General features: G+C 42.8%; 1 protein-coding gene across 16 annotated transcripts in view; it reads left to right on the plus strand.

Annotated features, from left to right (window-relative positions):
• fbrsl1 (fibrosin-like 1) overlaps positions 1-24,890 on the plus strand; it is an 843,225-nt gene that overhangs the window by 784,829 nt on the left and 33,506 nt on the right. For all 16 annotated transcript variants that reach the window (XM_086011930.1, XM_086011933.1, XM_086011931.1 and 13 more), the window contains one exon: positions 23,572-23,935. In XM_086011930.1, coding sequence (XP_085868056.1) covers positions 23,572-23,935 — 364 coding nt within the window. The remainder of the gene's footprint in view (positions 1-23,571; positions 23,936-24,890) is intronic.

Here is a 24,890-nt window from a genome sequence, read left to right on the forward strand (position 1 = left end):
CTGGAGTGGGGATTGAACCCACAACCTTCTGACTCAGAGGCGAGAGTGCTGCCCACTGAGCCACGGCTGACACACACAGACAAGTTAGTCTCCGAGGTATTTTATTGAATGTTTGTCCCCAGGAGTGTTACCAGATTTTTGCCAGAAAAAGTTGGATGAAATAAACTTCTTTAGGATTGGAATTACAAAGCCTCTCTGAATTATGTATTTTTTGTTCTCCTCGCTTTTTTGAAACGTTATATTGAACAGAAGCTGCCCTGACTCGGTTGCAAGTACAATCTTGCATGTAAAATGTATGTTAAACCTTTCCTCCTAGTGGGCAGTTGAACCATAATTTACAAGTCTCTATCATTAAATGATTAACCAGTGCTGTGGGGCAGGCAAATCAAAAGCCTGTCTGTTGCAAAGTTTTCTGTGACTCAGAAATGCAGACTGACTAGTCTCTGGCTCCGGTGATGTGTTGCTCAGATGCACCATGTGTGTACTGTACATAGAAGCGGTGTTCCCAGACCAACAGTCCAGCTGTTTTTTTCTGACAAGCAACAGGGGACGAGAACAGCCACCAGCTGATTAATGTTTGTTTTAAATGGCGACCCACCAAGTGCACACTGATGCTCATAATAGCAGTGTGCTGGAGCTCTTCAAGAACTGTTGGGCAAAGATATTTTGCACTTTGGTTGACCCTGTGAATACTTTTAATGGTATGATTTCACCTGACTATTTAACAAAAATATGTAACCAAATGCGATGAAGACTTTCAAAAATGCAAGTCTATCGCTTGTATTGCAGAGTAATATAACTGTTGATTCTCTGATCTTGCGCCTGATGCTTTAATTAAAAACAAGCAGCCTCCTGCCAGATGATTAGTGCAATTGTACAGTCACTTTTCAGTCTGGTTATAAGGGTCTAAGTGTGTTTGTTCTGAATTGTTGTCATACGTTTTGAAGCTGTTCTTCCAGGACTGAAATGTGCACATTGTTCCTTCCAAGAACTAATTGTTTCTAATTCAGTTCAGCTTTTCTCGGGACACCCATCTGAACAAATACAGGGCGTAGAATTCTTAATTGCACCAATTAATAAACATTCAGCAGTTAGTGAATTTTGACAATGCTAATAAATGAAAGACATTTGAAATTAATTGTTCTTGTGTAGGTGTGGAGTTGTGCGATTGGAAAGACGTATACCATAGGCTTTCAAACTGGGATCCCCAGACCCTAGAGGGTTCCCGGGATCATCAGATTTTATTTCTATATATTAGTAATCATTATCGTTTAGAAGTTAGAACAGGAAGTGTACCAATATTTGCAGGGAATTCACTGCACATAAAAGTTTGAAAACCACTGATGTATATACATAAATAATAATTGTGCCCCAGTACTGATCTGTTATTGTTCTCTTACATGCCCCACCTGCTGCAACGTCAGAGCATTGGATTCCTGACTTGGTGTAAGTTCACGTGCTAGGTCAGGGTGCAGCTACACTGCTAGCTGATCTGATTCCAGAAAGCAATGGAGTGTGGCTCCCTGGAGCCTGTAATCTCACACCACTTCGCTTTGACAACCTGAACATTTTGTAAACTGACCTGACCTTCATTTAAATGTTTGGAGAACAGAGATTCTCCCTTCCATGCCCTCTAAAGATTTAAATTTCTGATTTCTGGGAGACAATACTATGTATGTGCCAAGCGCTCTCCTAACCAGAACAGTTAAAACTTCCAGCCAGGCAGAAGTCGAGCAATGAAAACAAGGCTCTGCGTGACTGGAAATGCGCCCTGAATTGGCATTTAAACCTGACATCTAAAGAGCAAGGTTACCTGCCTTGGTTTGGTGCCTTAGGGAGGATTAATAAGACAATTAGGGAGGTATGAGGGACGAGTCAGCTGAGGCAGATTGGGAAATTCGCTTAAAAGACAGTAGTTAAGCAATGGCAAACATTTAAAGAAATAATCTGTAATTTTCAACAAATATACATTCTCTTGAGGAATAAAGACTCCACTGGAAAAGTGGTACAGCCATGGCTAACTAGAGAAGTTAAGGATAGTATTAGATTAAAAATAGAAGCTTACAATGTTGCCAAAAAGGGTAGTAAGCCTGAGGATTGGGAGGGTTTTAAAAATCAACAAATGAAGACCAAGAAATTGATAGAGGGAGAAAATAGAATACGAGAGTAAACTAGCCAGAACAACAACAACTTATATATTTATATAGCGCCTTTAACGTAGTAAAACGTCCCAAGGCGCTGCACAGGAGTATTAAAAGACAAAAGAATTTTGACACCGATCCAAATAAGGAGAAATTAGGGCAGGTGACCAAAAGCTTGGTCAAAGAGGTAGGTTTTAAGGAGCGTCTTAAAGGAGGAAAGAGAGGCGGAGAGGTTTAGGCAGGGGATTCCAGAGCTTAGGGCCCAGGCAACAGAAGGCACGGCCACCAATGGTTGAGCGATTATAATCAGGGATGCTCAAGAGGCCAGAATTAGAGGCGCGCAGATATCTCTGTGGGGGGGGTGTGGTGGTTGTGGGGCTGAAGGAGATTACATAGATAGGGAGGGGCGAGGCCATGGAGGGAATTGAAAACCAGGATGAGAATTTTGAAATCGAGGCGTTGCTTAACCGGGAGCCAATGTAGGTCAGCAAGCACAGGGGTGATGGGTGAACGGGACTTGGTGCGAGTTAGGACACGGGCAGCCGAGTTTTGGATGACCTCAAGTTTACATAGAGTAGAATGTGGGAGGCCAGCCAGGAGTGCGTTGGAATAGTCAAGTCTAGAGGTAACAAAGGCATGGATGAGAAATATAAAAACAGAATGGAAGAGCTTTTACAAGTATTTAAAAAGAGATTAGTGAAAGTAAACGTGGGTCCCTTAGAGGCAGAGAAAGAAGAAATTATAACGGGGAATAAGGAAATGGCAGAGATGTTAAAACAAATATTTTGTGTCTGTCTTCACAGTAGAGGACACACAGAACATACCAGACATTGTGGGGAACCAAAGGTTTAATGAGAGTGAGGAACTTAATGTAATTAATATTAGAAAAGAAAAAGTACTGGAAAAATTAATGGGACTAAAAGCTGACAAATCCCCTGGAACTGATGGCCTACACCCATAGGTTTTAAAAGAGGTGGCTGCAGAGATGGTGGATGCATTGGTTTTGACCTTCAGAATTCCCTAGATTCTAGAACGGTCCCCGTGGATTGGAAGGTAGCAAATGTAACCCGCTGTTCAAGAAAGGAAGGAGAGAGAAAACAGGACAGTTAGCCTGACTCAAGTAGTCGTGAGAATGCTAGAATTTATTATTGAGACGTGGTAGCAGGACACTTAGAAAGTCACAGTATAATTAGGCAGAATCAACATGGTTATATGAAAGGGAAATAGTGTTTGACAATTAATTTTGGAGGGCGTAACTAGCAGAATAGATGAGGGGGAACCAGTGGATGTAGTATATTTGGATTTTCAGAAGGCATTCGATAAGGTGCCACACAGGAGGTTGTTGCATAGGATTAGGGCTCATAGGATTGGGGGTACAGGTTGACTATCCCTTATCCAAAAACCTTGGGACCAGCTGTGTTTCGGTTTTCGGAAATTTTCGGATTTCAGAAGGTATTATTTCAGACTGGGAAACTCTGAACATTAAATTAATTTGGTAATTAGTATTTGTATTTAATATAAATTTTTAAAGTTCAGGCTACCTCTTGCGACTGTTCCGTGTCGCATTCCCCTTCCTGCTTCTCTGTGCTGCCGCTCACCGTCTGTTTACAGCTCCCCCTGCTCCGTGTCTCATTCCCCTTCCTGCTTCTCTGAATTCCTTGACTTAGTGGGGGTCTGGGGCTCGACTGCCGCCGCCAGTTGTGGGAAAGCCGAATATCGGCTGACTCCTACGCTAAACTGGCCTGCAAATCAGGTCGGGGGGTGGGGGCGGAGTAAAGAATATCAGACAGGCCGCTGCAGCTATCGGACGGGCCGCTGTATTGTTGGGTTCACTCTCCCGGTACCTCCTTCACACTGCCCGGCTCGGCCTGCAATCTCCTACCCAGGAGGGAACTCTGTGACCCTCTGCCCTGCTCACAGGGAAAGGCAGAGCTCCCTCAGTCACACTTAACATCGAGAGCGAAGGCCGGCGTGTCGACAATCTGCAGGAATTCTTGTTCTGGGCCCCAGAGGACCACTCCTGCCATGTTTTGCGCCACTCGGGTCATGTCGTGCACACGACTTACGCTGAACGAAAAAACTTTCGGTTTTCAGAGGTTTTCGGTTTTCAGAAGTTTGGATAGAGGATAGTCTACCTGTAATATATTAGCATGGATTGAGGATTGGTTAATGGACAGAAAAGGGAGTAAGAATAAATGCATAATTTCGGGATGGCAGGTGTAACTAGTGGAGTGCCACATGGATCAGTGCTTGGGCCTCAGCTATTTACAAACGATATCAATGACTTGGATGAGGAGACCAAGTATAAAGTTTGCTGACGATACAAAGCTAGGTGGGAAGGTAAGCTGTGAGGCGGACGCAAAGAGGCTGCAATGGGATATAGACAGGTTAAGTAATTGGGTAAGAAGGTGGCAGATGGAGTATCATGTGGGGAAGTGTGAAATTATCCACTTAGGTAGGAAGAATGAAAAAGCTGAATATTTTTTAGAAAGTGAGAGACTAGTAAATGTTGGTAATCAGAGGGATTTGGGGGACCATGTATACGAAGCACAAAGTTAACATAATAGCAAAATACTGCGGATGCTGGAAATCTGAAATAACAACAGAAAATGCTGGAAATACTCAGCAGGCCAGGCAGCATCCGTGGAGAGAGAAACAGAGTTAACGTTTCAGGTCTGGGACCCTTCATCAGAACTGGAAAAAGCTGGAGATGTAACAGATATTAAGCAGGTGCAGAGACAGGGGGTGGGGGGTTAGGAGGGGAGGAAGAAATAGAAAGAACACCCTGTACTTTTGTAAGAGGCAGGAAAGATAAAATGTTGCAAATGTGAATGGCAAAAATCATACTGCATGAAAAATGGGGGCAGGGATAATTATCTGAAATTGTTGAACTTAATGTTGAGTCCGGCAGACTGCAAAGTGCCCAATCGAAAGATGAGGTGCTGTTCCTCGAGCTTACGTTGAGCTTCATTGGAACAATGCAATAGGCCGAGGGCAGAGAGATCAGAGTGGGAGTGAAGCGGTGAATTAAAGTGACAGGCGACCGGAAGCTCAGGGTCACCCTTACGGACTGAACAGAGGTGTTCCGCAAAGCGGTCGCCCAATCTGCGTTTGGTCTCCCCAATGTAGAGGAGACCACATCGTGAGCAGCAAATACAGTATATTAAATTGCAAGAAGTACAAGTAAATCGCTGTTTCACCTGGAAGGGGTGTTTGGGGCCCTGGACAGTGGGAAGGGAGGAGGTGAAAGGGCATGTGTTGCATCTCCTGCGCTTGCACGGGAAGGTGCCAGGTGAAGGAGAAGGGCTGTTGGGGGTGATTGAGGAGTGGACCAGGGTGTCGCGGAGGGAGCGGTCCCTTTGCAATGCTCAAAGGGGAGGTGAGGGGAAGATGTGTTTGGTGGTGGGATCACGTTGGAGATGGCTGAGGATGATCTGCTGAATGTGGAGGTTGGTGGGGTGAAAGGTGAGGACAAGGGGAACCCTATCGTGGTTCTGGGAGGGAGGGGAAGGAGTGAGAGCAGAAGTGCGGGAAATAGAACGGACACGGTCAAGGGCCGTGTCAACCACGGTAGAGGGGAATCCTCGGTTGAGGAAAAAGGAAGACATGTCGGAAGCACTGGTATGGAAGGTGGCATCGTCGGAGCAGACGCGGCAGAGACAGAGAAACTGGGAGAATGGAATAGAGTCCTTACAGGAAGCGGGGTGGGAGGAAGTGTAGTCCAGGTAGCTGTGGGAGTTGGTGGGCTTGTAGTGGATGTTTGTTGAAAGCCGACCACTAGAGATGGAGACGGAGAAGTCAAGGAAGGGAAGGGAAGAGTCGGAGATGGACCATGTGAAGGTGAGGGAAGGGTGGAAATTGGAAGTAAAGTGAATGAACTTATCTAGTTCAGGGCGAGAGCAGGAAACGGCACCAATACAGTCATCGATGTACCGGAAAAAGAGGTGAGGGAGGGGACCTGAGTAGGACTGGAACAAAGAGTGTTCCACATGTCCCATGAAAAGGCAGGCATAGCTAGGGCCCATGCGGGTTCCCATAGCAACACCTTTAATTTGGAGGAAGTGAGTGGAGTCAAAGGAGAAGTTGTTCAATGTGAGAACAAGTTCAGCCAGGCGGAGGAGGATGGTGGTGGATGGGGACTGGTTGGGCCTCTGTTCAAGGAAGAAATGGAGCGCCCGAAGGCCGTCCTGGTGGGGGATGGCGGTGTAGAGGGATTGGACTTCCATAGTGAAAAGGAGACGGTTGGGGCCAGGAAACTGCAAACTGTTAAAGTGACGGAGGGCGTCGGAAGAGTCGCGAATGTAGGCGGGAAGAGACTGGACAAGGGGAGAAAAAATAGAGTCGAGATAGGAAGAGATAAGTTCCGTGGGGTAAGAACAGGCTATTTCTATTTCCTGCACTTCTGGCCTCACCCCTTCCCCTCCCTCCCAGAACCACGATAGGGTTCCCCTTGTCCTCACCTTTCACCCCACCAGCCTCCACATTCAACGGATCATCCTCCGCCATTTCCGCCACCTCCAACGTGATCCCACCACCAAACACATCTTCCCCTCACCTCCCCTTTCAGCATTCCGAAGGGACCGCTCCCTCCGCGACACCCTGGTCCACTCCTCAATCACCCCCAACAGCCCTGCTCCTTCACCTGGCACCTTCCCGTGCAAGCGCAGGAGATGCAACACATGCCCTTTTACCTCCTCCCTTCCCACTGTCCAGGGCCCCAAACACCCCTTCCAGGTGAAACAGCAATTTACTTGTACTTCTTGCAATTTAATATACTGTATTTGCTGCTCACGATGTGGTCTCCTCTACATTGGGGAGACCAAACGCAGATTGGGCGACCGCTTTGCGGAACACCTCTGTTCAGTCCGTAAGGGTGACCCTGAGCTTCCGGTCGCCTGTCACTTTAATTCACCGCTTCACTCCCACTCTGATCTCTCTGCCCTCGGCCTATTGCATTGTTCCAATGAAGCTCAACGTAAGCTCGAGGAACAGCACCTCATCTTTCGATTGGGCATTTTGCAGCCTGCCGGACTCAAGATTGAGTTCAACAATTTCAGATAATTATCCCTGCCCCCATTTTTCATGCAGTATGATTTTTGCCACTCCCATTTGCAACATTTTATCTTTCCTGCCTCTTTCAAAAGTACAGGGTGTTCTTTCAATTCCTCCTACCCCGCCCCCCCCCCCCCCCCCCCCCCCCCTGGTCTCTGCACCTGCTTAATATCTGTTACATCTCCAGCTTTTTCCAGTTCTGATGAAGGATCCCAGACCTGAAACGTTAACTCTGTTTCTCTCTCCACGGATGCTGCCTGGCCTGCTGAGTATTTCCAGCATTTTCTGTTATTTCACAAAGTTAACATGCCGGTACAGCAAGCAATTGGGAAGGCAAAACGTCTATTGCAAAGGGGTTGGAGTATAAGAGTAAGGAAGTCTTGCTGCAATTATATAGGGCTTGGTGAGGCCGCACCTGGAGCACTGTGCACAGTTTTGGTCTCCTTGCCTAAGGAAGGATATACTTGCCTTAGAGGGGATGCAACAAAGGTTCACGAGATTGATTCCTGGGATGAGAGAGTTGTCCTATGAGGAGAGATTGAGCAGATTGGGCCAATACTCTCTGGAGTTTAGAAGAATGAGAGGTGATCTCATTGAAACGTATAAAATTCTTAGAGGGCTTGGCGGGGTAGATGCTGAGAGGTTGTTTCCCCTGGCTGGAGAGTGTAGAACTAGGGGGGCATAGTCTCAGGATAAGGGGCCGGCCATTTTGGACTGAGAGGAGGCGAAACCTCTTCACTCAGAGGATTGTGAATCTTTGTAATTCTCCACCCCAGAGGGCTGTGGAGGCTCAGCCGATGGGTGTGTTCAAGACCGAGATCGATAGATATTTGGGCACAAAGAGAACCAAGGGATAGGGCGGGAAAGTGGAGTTGATGTAGAAGTTCAGACATGAGCTTATTGAATGGTGGAGCAGGCTCGATGGGCCATGTGGCCTACTCCTGCTCCTATTTCTTATGTCCTTAAGACACCACTCTCATACTCCTAATGAAGCAGCATTGATGGTAGTTATGATAATGTCAGAAGAGGACAGTGTGGATCGGGGACAAAATGGGGCAGTGCTGTTTATACTGACATGTTTGACTTGCTGTCAATTACAGAGATGGTTGTTGCCATAGGCCATGTTGGTTCTGAAAGGGGCAAATCAGTAATATTACTACTCCTGTACTGTGAAATATCGCAGAAACAAATGCTTTACTCTTTTTTTTAAAAAGCTGGTTTTGAAGCCGTGGATCAGTATGGGATGCTGGTGCTCACAAAACTGATTCTCGTACTGTCAGGATAGAAATTGAGAGACTGTTTTGTGAGCAAATAATTATCTTGTTTGCCTAGAGAGAGCAACTGTCTGACCTTGCCTGGTTTCCCCATTCTGAATTAATAGCAGATCAGGGCTGGGGGATAGGAGAATTTGGGCTAATCTACTACACACATTGCAGCCTGACCTCATTTTTCTGTTGATATATAGTCATGTTAAATATAATGGTCTCACTCAACTCTCGGAGACTTACTGATTTTTGTCTGGAGCACAGTGGAATTCATCGTATAATACCCTGCAAGCATTTTATTGAAAAAATATTTAATTCCACCGGAACCAGAGCAAAGAATTTTTTTTTACATCAGCTTCAATTCCTTTTCATTTGATTATAACTTGACATATGTTCAAACTAACAGTTGCATGCATTTATATAGCATCTTTAACAAGAACATACATTTATAACACAGCAAAACATTTCAAAGGGCTCCACAGGTGTAGATTGGACCTAGACAGGGGGAAGGGTGAAGGTGGCCAAAGGCATGGTTGAAGGGGTGTGTTTTCAGGATGTTTTTAAAGGGGAGAGTGCAAACAAGGCAGAGAATTCCAGAGTGTGAAAGCAAGATGGCCAACGGCTGTGCTATTCCTGGGAGAATGGAGGAAGGAGGATTGCACAATACAGCAGAGTCTGAATTGTGGAATATATAAGTGGGGACATAGGGTTTGTGGGGGAGTGGCGAGTTGGTTTGCAGAGTTGGGCATCATCAGCATACGTATAAAAGCTGGCCCCCGTGCTTACATTTATGTCACCAAGAAACAGCGTAAAGATGAATTAAGGATGGGGAGTAAGATTGAATCTTGGAGCACACAGATGACCACGAGAGGGTGAAAGGAAAGCCTATTGGTGAGTTGACTTCATTAGGACAGGTAGGAATGGAAGAGTATGTCAGGTCAAGAGTTGAAGGCCACAAAAAAGGACAAGGAGGGTAGTGATTGAAAATGTTATTAATAATTTTGACCACGGTGGTCTCGGTGCTGAGTGTGTAAAGAAGCCCAAACGAAGGGAGTGATGGGAGAGGCAAGCATAGAGTTGGGTGGCAGCCATACACTTTGGAACCGAAGAGATGAAGAGGAGGCTGGACAGGTGCAGTAATTGGAGATGACAGTGGAATTGTGGTTGGGCTTTTTAAGAACGGAGCTGTTTGGAGTTTAGGAAGGAGGGGGGAAATGGTGTCCATAGGGGGATAACAGTTGACAATGTTGGTAAGAATTGAGCCAATGAGGATCTGTTTTATAACTTGGACTGAAATAGTGTGACTTCAAAGGATGAAGTTACTGTATTGTGGCTTCCAAAAACCTGAGGGTTTTTGTTTTCCTCTTTTAATAAAAAAGGACAGTTCCAATGGGTCCTCTGGGAATGTCTGAATAAATGAAAAGGGGGCCTGAGCTTGGGCAGCAAGCTAAAACTCCGCCAACGCCATGAAGAAAACAACCAATTCAACGCTTGATGTGTTTTCTGTTAACACGAGAAATAATTCACCATAGATTGGGATTGATTGTTGTGAAATAGGCAAAGGACAAAGTTAACCAAATCGTTTTAATATGAAAATCAAATGCAGGTACAGTAGTGCTTAACTCTATTTAATCTCAGTTAAATGTGATTGAATGCAGCCAAAGAGCAGGGATTTGAGAGTATTAGCACATATATCAGTGCATCAGGGTCTTTAGGAAAGAACATAGCTGGTGTTCATTAATTCAATAGAAAAGTTCGTGAAGCGCCTTGAGATTAGGGATTTCAAAGGCTTTAGCCAAGGCTGTTAATAAATAAAATAAATATATACGGTCTGTTTGTGGAATACTGATAAGAAAATTCAAGGCTGAAGAAAATAGCTCTCTAGTTACTGTGCAATACAGCAAATAAAAACTATATATAAATAATTCATTGTGATATTATCTGTCTTTATCGAACTGCAGTCTGAAACCAAGCATTTATACTTCACATTTTAGCAACTGAGGTGATGCCTGGTTTCATTTTAATGCTTCTTTTCCCTAAACATATTTCAGGAAGTTATGCATGACTGTATTTAATATATGCAAAAGACAAATAATTGTCAAACACATTTGCATTACAGCAACAATATTGTGTGTTCACCTAATGCTTAGTCATTGAGTGTGTGCCTCTGGGAAACATTTCATAATTATTTCCACATCATAATCCTTTCAAATTTTACATATGGAAGATATACCTGTCAGTGTCGGCCTGTTTGAGAAAAATGCTTAAGTGTTCTCATTAAAAAGGAATGCCTCCTTTTTAGCCTTATGTGCATTGCCAATCAGATCTGGTGTTCGATTATGTAAATCTTTTTGTATCTGACCAGTAAAAATATTAGAATATCGAGTACTGTTCTGTAGTGCAAATGGAAGGCCAGTGAAGTTTGAGATCTTGCATATTTTGGCTTTTACATAATGAAATGTTAATTGTTCTTTTTGTCTTGGAGCTCTTTGTTACATTTCAAATCAAGCACCACTCTAGTCAAAACTAGGTTTCCAGTAATATACTCACACTAAAGCTGAAAATAGTGCTTCTACGTTCTAATCTAATACTTGCACCAGTCCCCTAAAGCTCACTGTGGTCCATGTTGTCTTTTGTATTAAGGCCTACAAGTCTTGGTGCTGCATGCAGCATTCTTGCCCATTTATGTGCCGCATTCTCGCTCGCTCGCAATGTATTTTAGTAGATCTCTCATTGCATTGCTTAGAGCATTATAACGTATGCACAGCGTATTCTACTGCTAAGAAGAAACTGTCCCTTTAAGGTTAACTGCTATTCAGCCTGCAGATCAGTATTCCAGTTTTCTTTGTGGAAAGGTCAGTTGAAGGTTTGTAGACATTGTAGCTCTGGTATTTTCGCTTCTTGGAGTTTGACTGCCAAAAGATGGAATAGATTAATTTTATATATAATATAAGCCTATAGGAAATGTGACGTTGACATAATGGGGAAGTGCACTCAGGTGCTCCTATATCCCTTCCCCTGATTTCCCCCCCACCCGTATATGATGTATAGAAATATTAATATCACTCAGTGTACCCTGCACTGTCCCTGTGCTACAGTTTTGATTCCATGACTAACAAAAAGGCAGGCACAAATTGAGTGGGGGGTGGATTAGCACAGTGTCCTTTCACTTCTAGCTTAACCTAGCCAAGATGTAACCCACGAGAAACAAGTCTGGGCCATCTCAACCCAATTCCTAGCGCTTGTGGACACGCTGTTAAAATTGCCCTAATACAGGACAATATTGGTAGTCTCACTTGGGCTACAGGGAACAGAAAAATCACATGTTCAGTCCCCAGTCTGTGCTGAGTTAATTGATCTGAGCCAGGGCAGTAGCAAGGGTACTCAGAGAATCATAGAAATTTACGGCACAGAAGGAGGCCATTCGGCCCATCGTATATTATAATTGACCTCAATACCCTTGGCTGGGGAAGGGATAAATTAGCTCGAGTTCCCACTCCAGGGAGCTACCCAGAGACTCCTGTTGGAAAATGCACATATAGACACCAGATGAGAACAGGTGCATACTTGACTGTGATGCCTCAATAGTCAAATATCCTGCTAACATTTACTACCAAGGCAAGGGGCCACTTGAACAAGGTACCAGAAGGCTCCTGGAGGCTGCGGCACCATAGCCCAACCACAGTTGGAGCCTTCAGGAGCGAATTGGTGGTACGTCGTCAAAGACGCATTGTAAGAAAAACTATTATTTTCCACTGTGTACTTTTGTATTTCGAAGCACACTTTGTTTTGAATTGTTTTTATTTTGTGCGACTTCCAGTATGTATGGGGCCATCATATAGTTATGTGAATGAGAGAGTCTGTTTGAAATTCTCTTACCTTTCAGACCATTGTTATCCAAAAAATTGGTTCACCCCACTCTTCCATGCTTTGAAGAATTTGGACTTCTCTTTAAAGAAATGACTTAATGTGAAGTATATTGTGCACTTTGTGATACAAGGAGGCTTATTGTTTAAAGGTATTGGCCCAGAAATTCGGGTCGGGGGCTTCCCGCGGGTGCAAGCCTCCGACCTGCACTTACCTAGCGCGCCGGCCGTTGAGCTGTGGGCCCGCGTGGGATTCCGATCCTGGGCCTGCTCCAACTGCTGGCGCGCAGTGCTTGCATATCCCAGGGGCGCAGTTAGTTCGATGCGTCCCCTGGGATCTCGTGGGCCATGGAGAGCCAATGGTAGCAGGGACTGCTTCATTCATAAGTTTGACAGGAAGACCTGTCAAACTTACAAATACTATAAGCCCCAAAACATCACTAAATCTTCAAATACATTTTTTTTAAATCACATTTTTTAAATAAACTATAAATTACATGAAATAACTATTTTAAATAATTTAAATTTTTGAAAAAAGTAATTTTATTTTCTAACTGGGCTAAAAATAAACTTACCTTTCTTTAAAGTATTTAAAAATAATAAACCTGTGGAAAAAATGTTTTAATTTTAATTAATTCACCACTTACCTTGTAAAAAGCAGGCCTTGCGACTGCTTTTTACATGTCTAACTTCTGGAGACTTACCCTCCCAGGAAAATCTGCAAAAAAAACGTAAATTCAATGCACACGCGCTGCCTCTCCTGCGCACGCGTTCGACCTCTGAACCCCTCCTTTCAGGGGAACAGAAGTGCCGGTTTCCCGCGCATGCGCAGTGCATGCAGGAAACCGGCACTTCCATTGGGCTTACGGGTGAGTACCCCGTGCGTACTCACCCGTGGAGCCCCGAATTTCTGGGCCTATATCTTCATAATAGTCTGTACAAGCAATATTCCCATTAAGCTGCGCGGGCCGCTCACCGGCTTTTAAATGGGGGGGAAAAAAAGCGCATGCACGATAATTTCAATGGGCCGTGCAGCCCATTAAACGGGCCACGCACCCAAAAGAAAATTAAAGGGAACATTGTGTACAAGTAAATAATCCTGACTGATCCACCATAGTTTCTGCAGTATTTCATTAGTAACTTCTTCTATCCTTCCACCAGGCCTCCCCCAAAGATGTAATATATTTTGGAAAACTACTGGATTTCCTGCTGTGTTGCTCAGTGAGCTAAGAGGGAGGGCAGGCTAACACTGCTAACCAGCACCACGGCCTGGACACGAGAGAGAGAGAGGCCCTGTGCTGAGGCAAGGGGAGGACCAAAGCATTGCAAAATGTCTAGGGACAAACTTTAAACAAGAACACTTCAGAAACCTTAATGCTCTCCAAAAAAAGCGCATCTAAGCATGAAAAACTGCAATAATGTTAACAGATAAATCAAAAGATCCAGACGGGAGATGAGAAGATTTTTTTTTACGCAGCGAGTTGTTATGATCTGGAATGCACTGCCAGAAAGGGTGGTGGCAGATTCAAAGTAACTTTCAAAAGGGAATTGGATAAATACTTGAAAAATTTGCAGAAAGAGCATGGGGAGTGGGACTAATTGGATAACTCTTTCAAAAAATCGGCACAGGTGCAATGGGCCGAATGGTCTCCTTCTGTGCTGTAAGATGCAGAATAGAGTAATACTTAGCCATAGAGTCATAACGGCACAGAAGGAGGCCATTCGGCCCATCGAGTCCATGCTGGCTCTCTGTAGAGCAATTCAGTCAGCCCCATTACCCCGCTCTATCCCTGTAGCCTTACAAATCCAGCTTCTCCAACCTGTCCTTGAAGCTAAGATACCCCATCCCTGGAACCATTCTGGTAAATCTCCTCTGCACCCTCTCGAGGGCTTTCACATCCTTCCTAAAGTGTGGTGACCTGAACTGGACGCAATACTCCAGTGGTTTAGCGTAACTTCTCTACTTTTGTACTCAATACTTTTATTTATGAAGCCCAAGATCCTTGTCTCTTGGAAACACAGTGATTGGCATCACCCAGTTGCTGGAAGAGCTAAGACAGGCAGATCTCTTCAGTCTGGAAAAGAGATCCCATCACATCACCTCAGCGTCCTGCCATAAAATGCACGCCAGGGGAAAAAATCCAATAAAAACTGTGTACGCACGCGCTACACGGTCTTAACATAAGCGGGAAATCGTTAGGCAGCAGGACCTGAATAACCCAATCTAAAAAAGGAATCAAACTTGACATTTTTAATAATATAGATTAGAGATTCTAATCTACAATGTCTACTCTGTAGAAAACTGACCACGCTCCACATCAGACCTGACTTACTTCACTTCAGTCCTTAGTGACCTTTACATCCAGACAAAATGCCGTGCCCTTTTTAACACTAGCTTATTTGGAAAGTGTTTAAAACCAATGGAGCTTAATCTTGTGTTACAGTGGAAATGTATGCAAGCTTTTGTTGAAAGCACCTTTTTCATGATGTGCTGTAGATGCAGTAGCACTGGTTTAAAATGAAAAGGATTGAGAGAAGAGAGCAGCACATTTATTACTGGAATGCGGCAGCTAAAGCCAAGGATACAACTTAAATATGGTAATGGTGTAATAATAACTTGTATTTATATAGCGCCTTTAACGTAGTAAAACATCCCAAGGCGCTTCACAGGAGCGTTATCAAACAAAATTTGACACCGAGTCACATAAGGAGATATTTGGGCAGAAAGAGGTAGGTTTTAAGGAGCGTCTTAAGGAGGAAAGAGAGGTAGAGAGGCGGAGAGGTTTAGGGAGGGAATTCCAGAGCTGAGGGTCCAGGCAACAGAAGGCACGGTCGCCAATGGTGGAGCAATTAAAATTGAAGATATTGAAGAGGCCAGAATTAGAGGAACACAGAGATCTCAGAGGGTCGTAGGGCTGGAGGAGATTAGAGATAGGGAGGGGCAGGAGGTCATGGAGGGATTTGAAAACAAGGATGAGAATTTTAAAATCGGTGTGTTGCTTATCCAGGAGCCAATATAGGTCAGCGAGCACAGGGGTGATGGGTGAACGGGTCTTGGGACACGGGCAGCAGAGTTTTGGATGACCTCAAGTTTACGACCAGAAGCGCGTTGGAATAGTTAAGCTTCGAGGTAACAAAGACATGGCTGAGGGTTTCAGCAGCAATTGAGCTGAAGTAGGAGCAGAGTTGGGCGATGTTCCGGGGGTGGAAATAGGCGGTCTTGGTGATGGCGCGGACATGTCGTCAGAAGCTCATCTTGGGGTCAAATATGACACCAAGTTTGAGAACAGTCTGGCTCAGCCTCAGGCAGTTGACAGAGAGAGGGATGGAGTCAGTGGCTAGGGAACGGAGTAAATAAAAATGCTGGTATACTGAAGTGCTGCAGGTGTGTGGTTATTAACTGGGCACCAAATCATTCCCATAAGAGTGTAAAATGTGTGTGCAGATACAGGCGTAGCTTTCAAAAGTATTCCTGTCATTAAGGTTTTCTGAACATGCTGGAGGGCTCTGCCCCTCAACTATTCCTAAATGAATCCAGTGCAGTTAAAAATGGGTGTGCATTGTGATGCAGTGAATGCCTTTGATGGCAATGCCCTAATATTCTGTGAGTAATGAAAAGATGGAGTGGTGTCAAGCTGTGTAAACCAGGAGCATCACTGGTTGAGTCCATGCTGTCGCTGTGGGGGAGGGGCAGTACAGTTTGCCTCTGCATCTTGGTCCTAAGGAGGGGAAAAATGAGCTAGTGTCCATGCTCCTGATAACTATCCAGTGACTTCTGCCAGACATTGGATGATGGGGTCTGGATTGTGATGGTCCCAGTTGTGGAATAGCCCACTACCCTCGCTCTCTGGATACTCGCATGAAAATGGTCAGTTGGGTGAAGTATCACCTGAGCCACCGGCTCCCAGTCCATATCCCTGGCATGAGTTTCTGCTTTCAAGAAAGTTAACGTGAGGGGAAATTGGCATAAGAATTGCAAGTGTAAAGAGAGCAGCATCATAGAGGGTTAACATGGAGGGAGATGCATATCTTGGTTATTTGTCCAAATCTATTTTCTACAAGGTAAAAATGCTAATAAGCTAAAATTGTATGTAGTGCATTTGAGAAGTCTGGGCACACCACCACAAGTTTTGCTGAGTGACTAATGCTCCAAAGGTTTTGACTAAGATCAAAGGAAGAGGAGGCCTCAAGTCTCGTGTGACCTTCAATTTTTGTATTTTAAATGACAAGTTAGGAGCTCTTTTTCTCAAATATATTGAGACTATTTTGCTGTTTAAAGATGTTGAAGATAAATCATAAAAGCCTGTATGGAGACCCACCGATTTAGTTTTAATTCCATAGATGTGCAAGTTCTCCAAAAGCTGGGGACGGTTGCAGCAGTTTGAGGATGTGTTGGGCAGAAGTTGCTGAAGACTGTGCATTGTCAGCATGTCAGATATCCATTCGGCTAATCAGAACCTCATCAAGGAGATTACAATTGCTTTTATCCTGGATTTAGTGGCACTGGCTCCTGACACATGGGTCTCGAACAACTGGAGACAACCCCTAAGTAAACTCTGCAGATTTGCTAAAACCGGCAATCAAGAAAACACACTTTTTATTTTTTTAAAAAGTCGGCCTGGCTGTTCGGCCTTGGTGAATTCACCAACTTTGGTTTGCCTGCAGCTGTGTGCGACCCGTGTGTCGGGAACCGGCAACACTAGCATGCCATTAAACCAAAGCAGCTTTAATTAAGCCTACAGGCCACCTTTTTAAGACATCTGATTATAGGATCTCTTTACTAGTGTCATCTAATGCCGTTCATGTTAATGGTAAAACGTTGCTAAAATAAGAATGTTTCGCCTTTACTTGAAAGCTCTTGCTGACTAGCTTTGTCAATCAAATAAGTTCTTCAACATATTGTAGTTTTTTCTCCCCTGTAACAGTAAAATAATGTAAAGCCTTTGTAAATGAAATAAAATGTCAAAGGGATCATTTCTACAAGAGGTTTGTTCAAAGATTTTTTTTTAAAAGTAGTCAGATATTGATATAGTGAGCAGACGGTAGATTCAAGGACTTTTAAGTACACATTGAGCTCGGCCTCCTACATTAGATACAACAGCAGACAGAATAATGTGCTGTTTATTTTGTGGCAGGTGCATTCGAAGGAAAATATGCTCTAATATTATATTTAATGGCAAGTGAACATCTGTGTCTTCCCACAATTGTTTACAAACGCTTTTGCGCTCAAACCGTCAATAGTTGAATTTATTTATCGCTCCGCAAATGAAAAGTAAAATGTCTTCATGCCATCAGGGCAGCACATGTCACGTTTCTTATGGTCCTTCAGTTAAGCCAATACTTTGGTTCCTTAGATGCTTGCTTCCTTGCACACTCCCCCTATTTGCCACTGTCACTACAGCATTACTCTGATTTGGTTCCAAATCCATTTTGACAGCTTATAGAATGGGTTGTTTATAGAGAAGGAAACCAGATGTGACAGTCCTCAGTGGCGAAATCCAGTTGCCTGCAGCCTGAAGGTTGGAAGATGAACTGATCCTGATTTGTTTCACGGCTCGGGCCCTCTCCAGTTAATTGGCTGCCAATAGCTTTCCTAATGAATGATGATGGATGGAATGCAGGTTGCCTGAGCAGGGCACTTAGAGCAATGAAAGCATCATACGTGCAGATATCACCTGCAGACAGCCGCAGTGGTAGCAAAGAAGGCAGCGATCGATGTCTGTGCTCTCTCTTTCTTCCCTTTAGAGCCCCTTCAGAGGCAGTGTAGGATAGCATTGCTTGTTTTGGCAAACTGACACAAACTGCTTTGATATGTTACCTGTTGCTGGCCAGAGAGTGTACATCTTCAGCGGGCCGTAAAAAACGGGACAATGTGTGACACGTAATTTATTGAGTCGGTCGATGAGCATCTATTTGATCCAGCCTAAGCAACAGCTTCTATAAACCCATCTCCCTGCAGAATTTGCCCATTGAAGTGAGGAGGAATAGAGGTTTGCTTATCTTTATTCTTCCTACAGCGCTGGAACAAATCTATCTGCCTCTGCTTCAAAGCATAGTACTCAGGTAAATGATTTCTAAAATGACTGGATTTTTTTATGGTGAAGTTTTTCAAATCCAGATTCCATCAACTCATATTTATAGAGACCAGCTACATATATTCAAGTAAAAAGTTTAAACAATATGAACTTAATGTGTTGTACATCAGTTTGTTATCAATTTCTAGAATAAGCATAATTTAGCGCAAGATCATTGTGAAATAAAATCATTTCAATTATAGTCTTTAGAAATTCAAGCAGCTTCATAAGAATACAGCAGTAACTATAATTTGATTACAGTAAGATGCAAGGAATTAATTTAGAAGTCTTTGTGATGAAGTAACTGGTTTTGTTCTATGTTTCTTTTATGGTTTTGTTCATAGTGGATGTTCATACTGCAAACAAGCAGTGTAGTGATCAGAGAGAGCAGGCATGGACATTAGAAATTGTAGGTTTTGTCTTGGTAACAGGAAGAGATTGCTGTGCTTCATCCTTTTCCATTTTGATTGCTTTCACCAGAAAAGCTACTCAGAAGGTGCTGTCATTGATTGATAGAACAAGATTAGCCAGTTGCAAGCAAATGCTTGGATCTTGTTTCAGATTGTATTTTACTCATTAATGTTGTATTGTAGTTCTAGTTGGACTGTTAAACATCAGCATTGCCAGTTTCTTAGGAATGTGTTTTTACATCCATCAAGTTGAATTGCTGCCCAGCCACACTGGCTGGAGGAAAACAATCAACTGGAACCTGCACGTAATTATTGCAATGAATATTATAAATAGTAGTAGTTTAAAGATTAATATAACATTATATCTCATAACAATTTCACAGTTGGTCAACTTAAACCACCTGGCCTGAAATGTGGCTGAAAGCTGGTCAGCTATTTCTGATCTTAATCATGGAACCAGTTTTCAGTGTGTCAAACAAACCTCTCTGAACACCTATCTCCGAGCATCACTCTGCATATATGACTGGAAAATGGATTAAAGAATGAATCCCATTCAACCATGCTAGTATATCAAGGAGTGACTCGCCAAAAAGTATATGTAGTTAGTTGAGAACAAATGGTATCTTCATGATGGTGGCATGTCATAAGGGCTTTGTAAACAAAGTTGTGTTTCGTAATGAAGTTCATATAAAATTGAAAGCAACTTTAAGATTCGATTGAATAGTAGCAGTGAACTTTTATATTTACTGTCTCACCATAATAAAGAAAGCGGAAAGACTGCTGGACATGACCATTGCTCATCCTTCAGCTGTCCATTCTTGCCTCACTTTTTGCAAGGCTGCCTGTATACAAAACCATTAATGCTTAATTTGCTAATATCACACGCAAACTACATTGTGAATTCAGTATACACTGAGCAAATATTGTGCAGTGGAGATACAGGCATTTGGGAACTAGTGATAACATGGTGTTACACATTTAGGATTACGGTTTATGTATTTTGGAACATTAAATAGATCTGGTGCATTTAATAAAACTGGTTGCTTCAATGTTTAAGAGCCCTAATGTCGTCAATGGACTTTGTGGTACCTGCAGGTACAGTATATACAGTAATTGCATGCCACAATAATACTCTAAGGGCACAACTATCGATCTAATGGTTTGGTTTCTGCATTAGGGAGCTGTGTGCATGCATTAATTGGAATGATTAATAACTTGCTGTTTAGGGAATGGGAAAGGAAAATCAATGCTTCTGCTTCAGAATGGGAAATGTGTACTGTTGCCTCGCATTCATTTCCGACCCTATTATCCTGCCACTTTGGTACAGTTTAAGTATAAACTGTTTTCTTGAGCTACAATTTAGTTAAGTACCACAATAAATTACAGTAGAAGTTTGTGTTGTTTTCATAACCATCAGGATTTGGCAAGCTACATCGGATGCAGTCAAATATTTTGAAAGGAATACTTCAAATTCAAATGCCCAAGAAGGTTAAGGACAAGACTCTTTGTCTAAAATCTTGTCTGAAATCAGTTAATCCGACTATGTCCATTGCGAGACAGGCTTCATAATTTCAGAGCATTAATCAATACTTTTCAGTCAGAAAAATTTCTAATCAGAGCTCTCTTTTATTGCCACTCACTGGGGAAATGTGGGCTGAATCGTACAATGCTCTGTTTCCGATGGATTGCGAGTGAGATGTTTCATAGTCCTGTGTTAATATTTCATAGGAGTGGACCTCTGTAATGCATTTTTTTAATGTTTCCAGCATTCACTTTGCACATTCATGTCGATACATAAAGCAATCTGGTACTGTTCCTAATAAACAGTTGAATGTGTATCAGTAGACAAAATTCAAAACTGAGCAGAGCATTATTTTCCTTGTTCCCACTCCAGGGACTTGAGCACACTGTTTTGAAGTTATCCCCAGTGTCCTGTCCAATATTTATCCCGCAATCCACATCACTAAAACAGATTATCTGGTCATTATCACATTGCTGTTTGTGGGAGCTTGCTGTGCACAAATTGGCTGCCGCGTTTCCTACATTACAACAGTGACTACACTTCAAAAAATACCTTATTGGCTGTAAGTGCTTTGGGATGTCTGGTGGTCGTGAAAGGCACTATATAAATGCAAGTCTGTCTGCCTTATGGTGTTACAATTTTGTCAAAGCACAGATTGTGAAATCCTCAATCTGATTGGCCTGGCATCATCCTATACGCCTACCATACCAAATAATGCCGATTTGTGCACATCATTGATTCTTTTGCTCCTTTCTTGGAGTTGGGTTTGGAACTCCACGTTTGCCATTTCTATTCTGTATTGTAAGGTAATGCATTGCGTGGTCCTTCACCCGTGTGGTCTTGATTGATGGTTAAACACGGACTGGAGTTAGTCAAACTGCCAGCGGTTTAGGGAAGATGCAGTCAACTTGGGGGGAGGAAAAGAACTAAACTACCAGGAAAACCTGCTCAGAAAAGAATATCATGCCAATGAATGTTACATTTATATTGTAAACATTATTGTGTAGGTGCTGATATTTTGCAATGAAATTACTCAAGTAAGTCTTTTAGCAATCGTGTCTCTTGAAGTATTCTACCAGCATTTGGCCCTTAAAAAATAATTTGCAAGTAAGTTATATTATTACCTAGTATTGTTTTAACAGGATATCAAAATAGTGTTTTTTTTTAAAAATTGGCAGTGGGCTGAAAACAAATTCAAAGCTCCCTACAGTAGTTCTCCATATTTTCCTGCATGCCAGACACTTCTTAACAATAAGTGGTTGTGGCAGCTGTTCTCAGGACATTTAAATTGTTAGCTGGCTGGCTGGCTGACTAACTATTCGAAGGCCATGAAAAGGATGACAAGACCGGATTGCAGCTGTTGTATAATAGATGGCTTGATGCACTGATTCACAACAGAACAGATGCATTTTAAATGCGAACCCTCCGTAAAGATGTGGACTAAGGGCAAAGGTTATGGAAAGGATCATTAATTGTTGCATCAAAGTTAAGCTTGTCCCCTGATCTTTCTCCATATGATCAATACTGGGAATCTGCAAAGTTTGAACCAGCTAATTACGATGAGCAGAAATGGCCTGGTGCTTAATGTTGGATATGCTGCAACTGTAATGTGCAGTCAGTGGTTAAAATAAACTGGTGTTTGGACTTCACACTTCACTTTCAAGGCGGTTTAGATCTCTTGGATACATTGGGGGGGGTTTTCAGATCCTGTGTATTTCTCTCATTTTCTATTCTCTCTATATTTCTATTGCTTATTTTGGAAGAAAAATACATATCGTCTGCCGATGTAATTTTATAGAAAGTACAGAATGTATTTTGGAAATTGCATAGGTCATTGAGTTTGCATAGGATGCATGGTCTGAAATGTTGCCAAACTTTGCACTATCTTGAAAAATTAACACAGCATTGTAAACAGAACAATATGTATTTGGGGCACATGTTCCAGTTTGCAAGAGTTTTCTGACAGAAGATAATACTTGGTATCAGTATGATATATGCAGTGTACAGATATTGTTTTGGTAAGCCAGTACCATTGGCAGAAGTGCTGTAAAGCATATGGGACATTAAAAACTGTGAATGGCAGCTAAATGTACGCACAGTGCCGAGATTCAGGTATGCACCTGAGATTGCCCAAGTGCCAAGTCCTTATCTCAGTCAGAGATTGTCTACAAAAGTTGCTGTTCCAAACAAGAGAATTGGAAGGGAGAGAATGGATTCATGTCAGTCAGTCACACTCCAGGTAGAATGGGAATGCCATAAGTTGACAGTAAGATGGCACCTGCCCTCTTAGTTGGAAGGGGCCATGTAGCATTAGAGGGTAATGGAAATTTAACAAAAACTATTGTGATTAGTAATCACTTGAAAATGTGGAAAGAATAAATTAAAAGTGAACCTAAATCTTGCACTAAATGGTGAACTTGTTAACCTAAATAAGCTTTGTTGCAAATTCCCTTAATACCTGAAGTTTAACTCTTGTCTCAAAGATGTTTTTCATTCCGCTTGGCTTTGTGTATTTAGGATTCTCTAATTCAGACCGTGCTAAGCCAGCTGGAATGTGATTTCTATTGAGTGAAGAGATTAGGCCCGGGGATGTAAATACAGGCCTCGCTGCCTGTTGGTTCCTCTTTTAGACTATTACTGCAGAAGCGAGGCCGGCAAAGCTGGCTTGATGCATGCATTCATTGAGATAAAGAGAACAGTGTCAAAGCAATTAAACTAAACAGATTTTCATTAAGTAAATTGCAGCAAGGCTGTGCTGTTTGCAGCTAGACAACAATTAGTGTTAATATCCATGCCACTTTGCCTCCCTCATATTCATTTGATTGTAATTTGTGCAAATGGATTATGCTTGGACCGCGGGGCTGTGAGATTGGCCTCTTTGACGGTTTAAACAGGTAGATTTTCTTTAATAAATTGTGGGAAATGCTATTAAGTTTGCGATAAAACCCCTACATTTAATTAATCCTTAAATATTAACAGGCATGAATGAGCTGAGGATTTTGATCAGTGCACAGTGGGAAAAGGCTGTGAACTTTTCAGAGCTCGACTGCAACATAATCATTTTATGCTAGAATGTGTGCTTGGCGAAGACCTGAATCGACAGGCGTTTAACAATAATTAGGAGTGAGTTATTAAAGCTGACTTTATTCCTCAGAGAGGTGGAATCAGCTGATGATGGTTAAGCATGGAAATGTACTGCATAAACACTTCAAAAAGGTTTTGCTTTTCTCTAATTTCCTAGGTTTAAGCTTCACTGGAAGCAATCTGACGTCGAATGAGAAACCTGAAACAAAGGGACCAGGTGTTTCCAAGGTATCTGGACTAGAGCGTAGCCAGGAACAGAGCAAGGAGACACCCTTTGTGCCGCTGGTGTCAAGCCCTCCAGCTGCTGTGGTACCTCCGGCTTCTTCAGCGTGTGCTTCCAATAGCACAGCGAGCCCAACCGTAAAGGAGGCCATATACCAGGCACAGCCACAACCAAGACAGCCAACGCCACAGTTACAGCCGCAACTACAGCATTACTCTCTGCCTCAGATTCACACGCAGCCTCCTGTACATCACCAGATTCACCACCAGATACCTTTCAGCAGTCTTAATAGTATCAGGTAAGCAGGGAGGATATTACATTACTTTCAGAATCCACGTGGGTGATTTTTTTTTGTACTGTAGGTGAGGAGTGTTAGTGCTAAGGACTAGACCACTTTCTATTTTGGCACAGTATCGTCAACAAGCGCTCCCAGGTCAGGTGTAGTACAACTCTGCCCCAGTATAGTGCCACAACCTCTACTGTGCTGTACTGTGACTGCGTGACATTTTCCCCATTTCCTACACGAGTTATTCTGTGACCTCTGAATGGAATTGCAAAATTAGGGGCAGTTTTGGGTTGTGGGCAATGCTCACTATGGACTGGGTTGAGATGCAAAACTCATTTCACGTAGGAACTTTAACTGAGAGACTTCCATTCTATCAATCTGGGCTGGATTTGAACCGAGGTCCCAGAAATAAAAGGCCAGTGTCTTATCAACTCTTCACTCCATGTGTGGATGAAGATTTACTAAAGTCAAAACTTGCTAAATTTCTTAACACGCATGCACTTGAGATTTTAATTAATAAACCTGATGCTTTAAACCCCAGCACAAGACCTGCTTTTTTCTTCTCCGTCCATTTGTTCTTTGTAAAGCTGTATTATTAGCTACAGGTTTAATATTGAACCCTAGAATAAATGTTGATTTCATACAGTGCTTTGGTGAAACCTAACACACAAGAAATGACATTTCTTCCAGGTCCATAGGGAACTGCTATTGCCAGTCTCCCATCACCACCCAAAAAGCTGAAATGTTAAGTATAACTTAAATAGCAAGATTGGAAAAAACTATTCACCTATTAGGTTGTTAATAAACTGTAAATATTGCTTAAGGAACAGTGATGCTTGTCAGATCAGATTGGCAATGGCGTAGTTGACTGCTCACTGACCTTTATTGGGTCCCAGTTAAGCAACGCCTTGACTTTAAAATTTTCATCCTTGTTTTCAAATCACCTCCATGGCCTCGCCTCTCCCAA

Source organism: Somniosus microcephalus, chromosome 19, assembly GCF_052327205.1.
Source record: "Somniosus microcephalus isolate GS21.2 chromosome 19, FLI_Smic_1.0, whole genome shotgun sequence".
Taxonomy (NCBI): domain Eukaryota; kingdom Metazoa; phylum Chordata; class Chondrichthyes; order Squaliformes; family Somniosidae; genus Somniosus; species Somniosus microcephalus.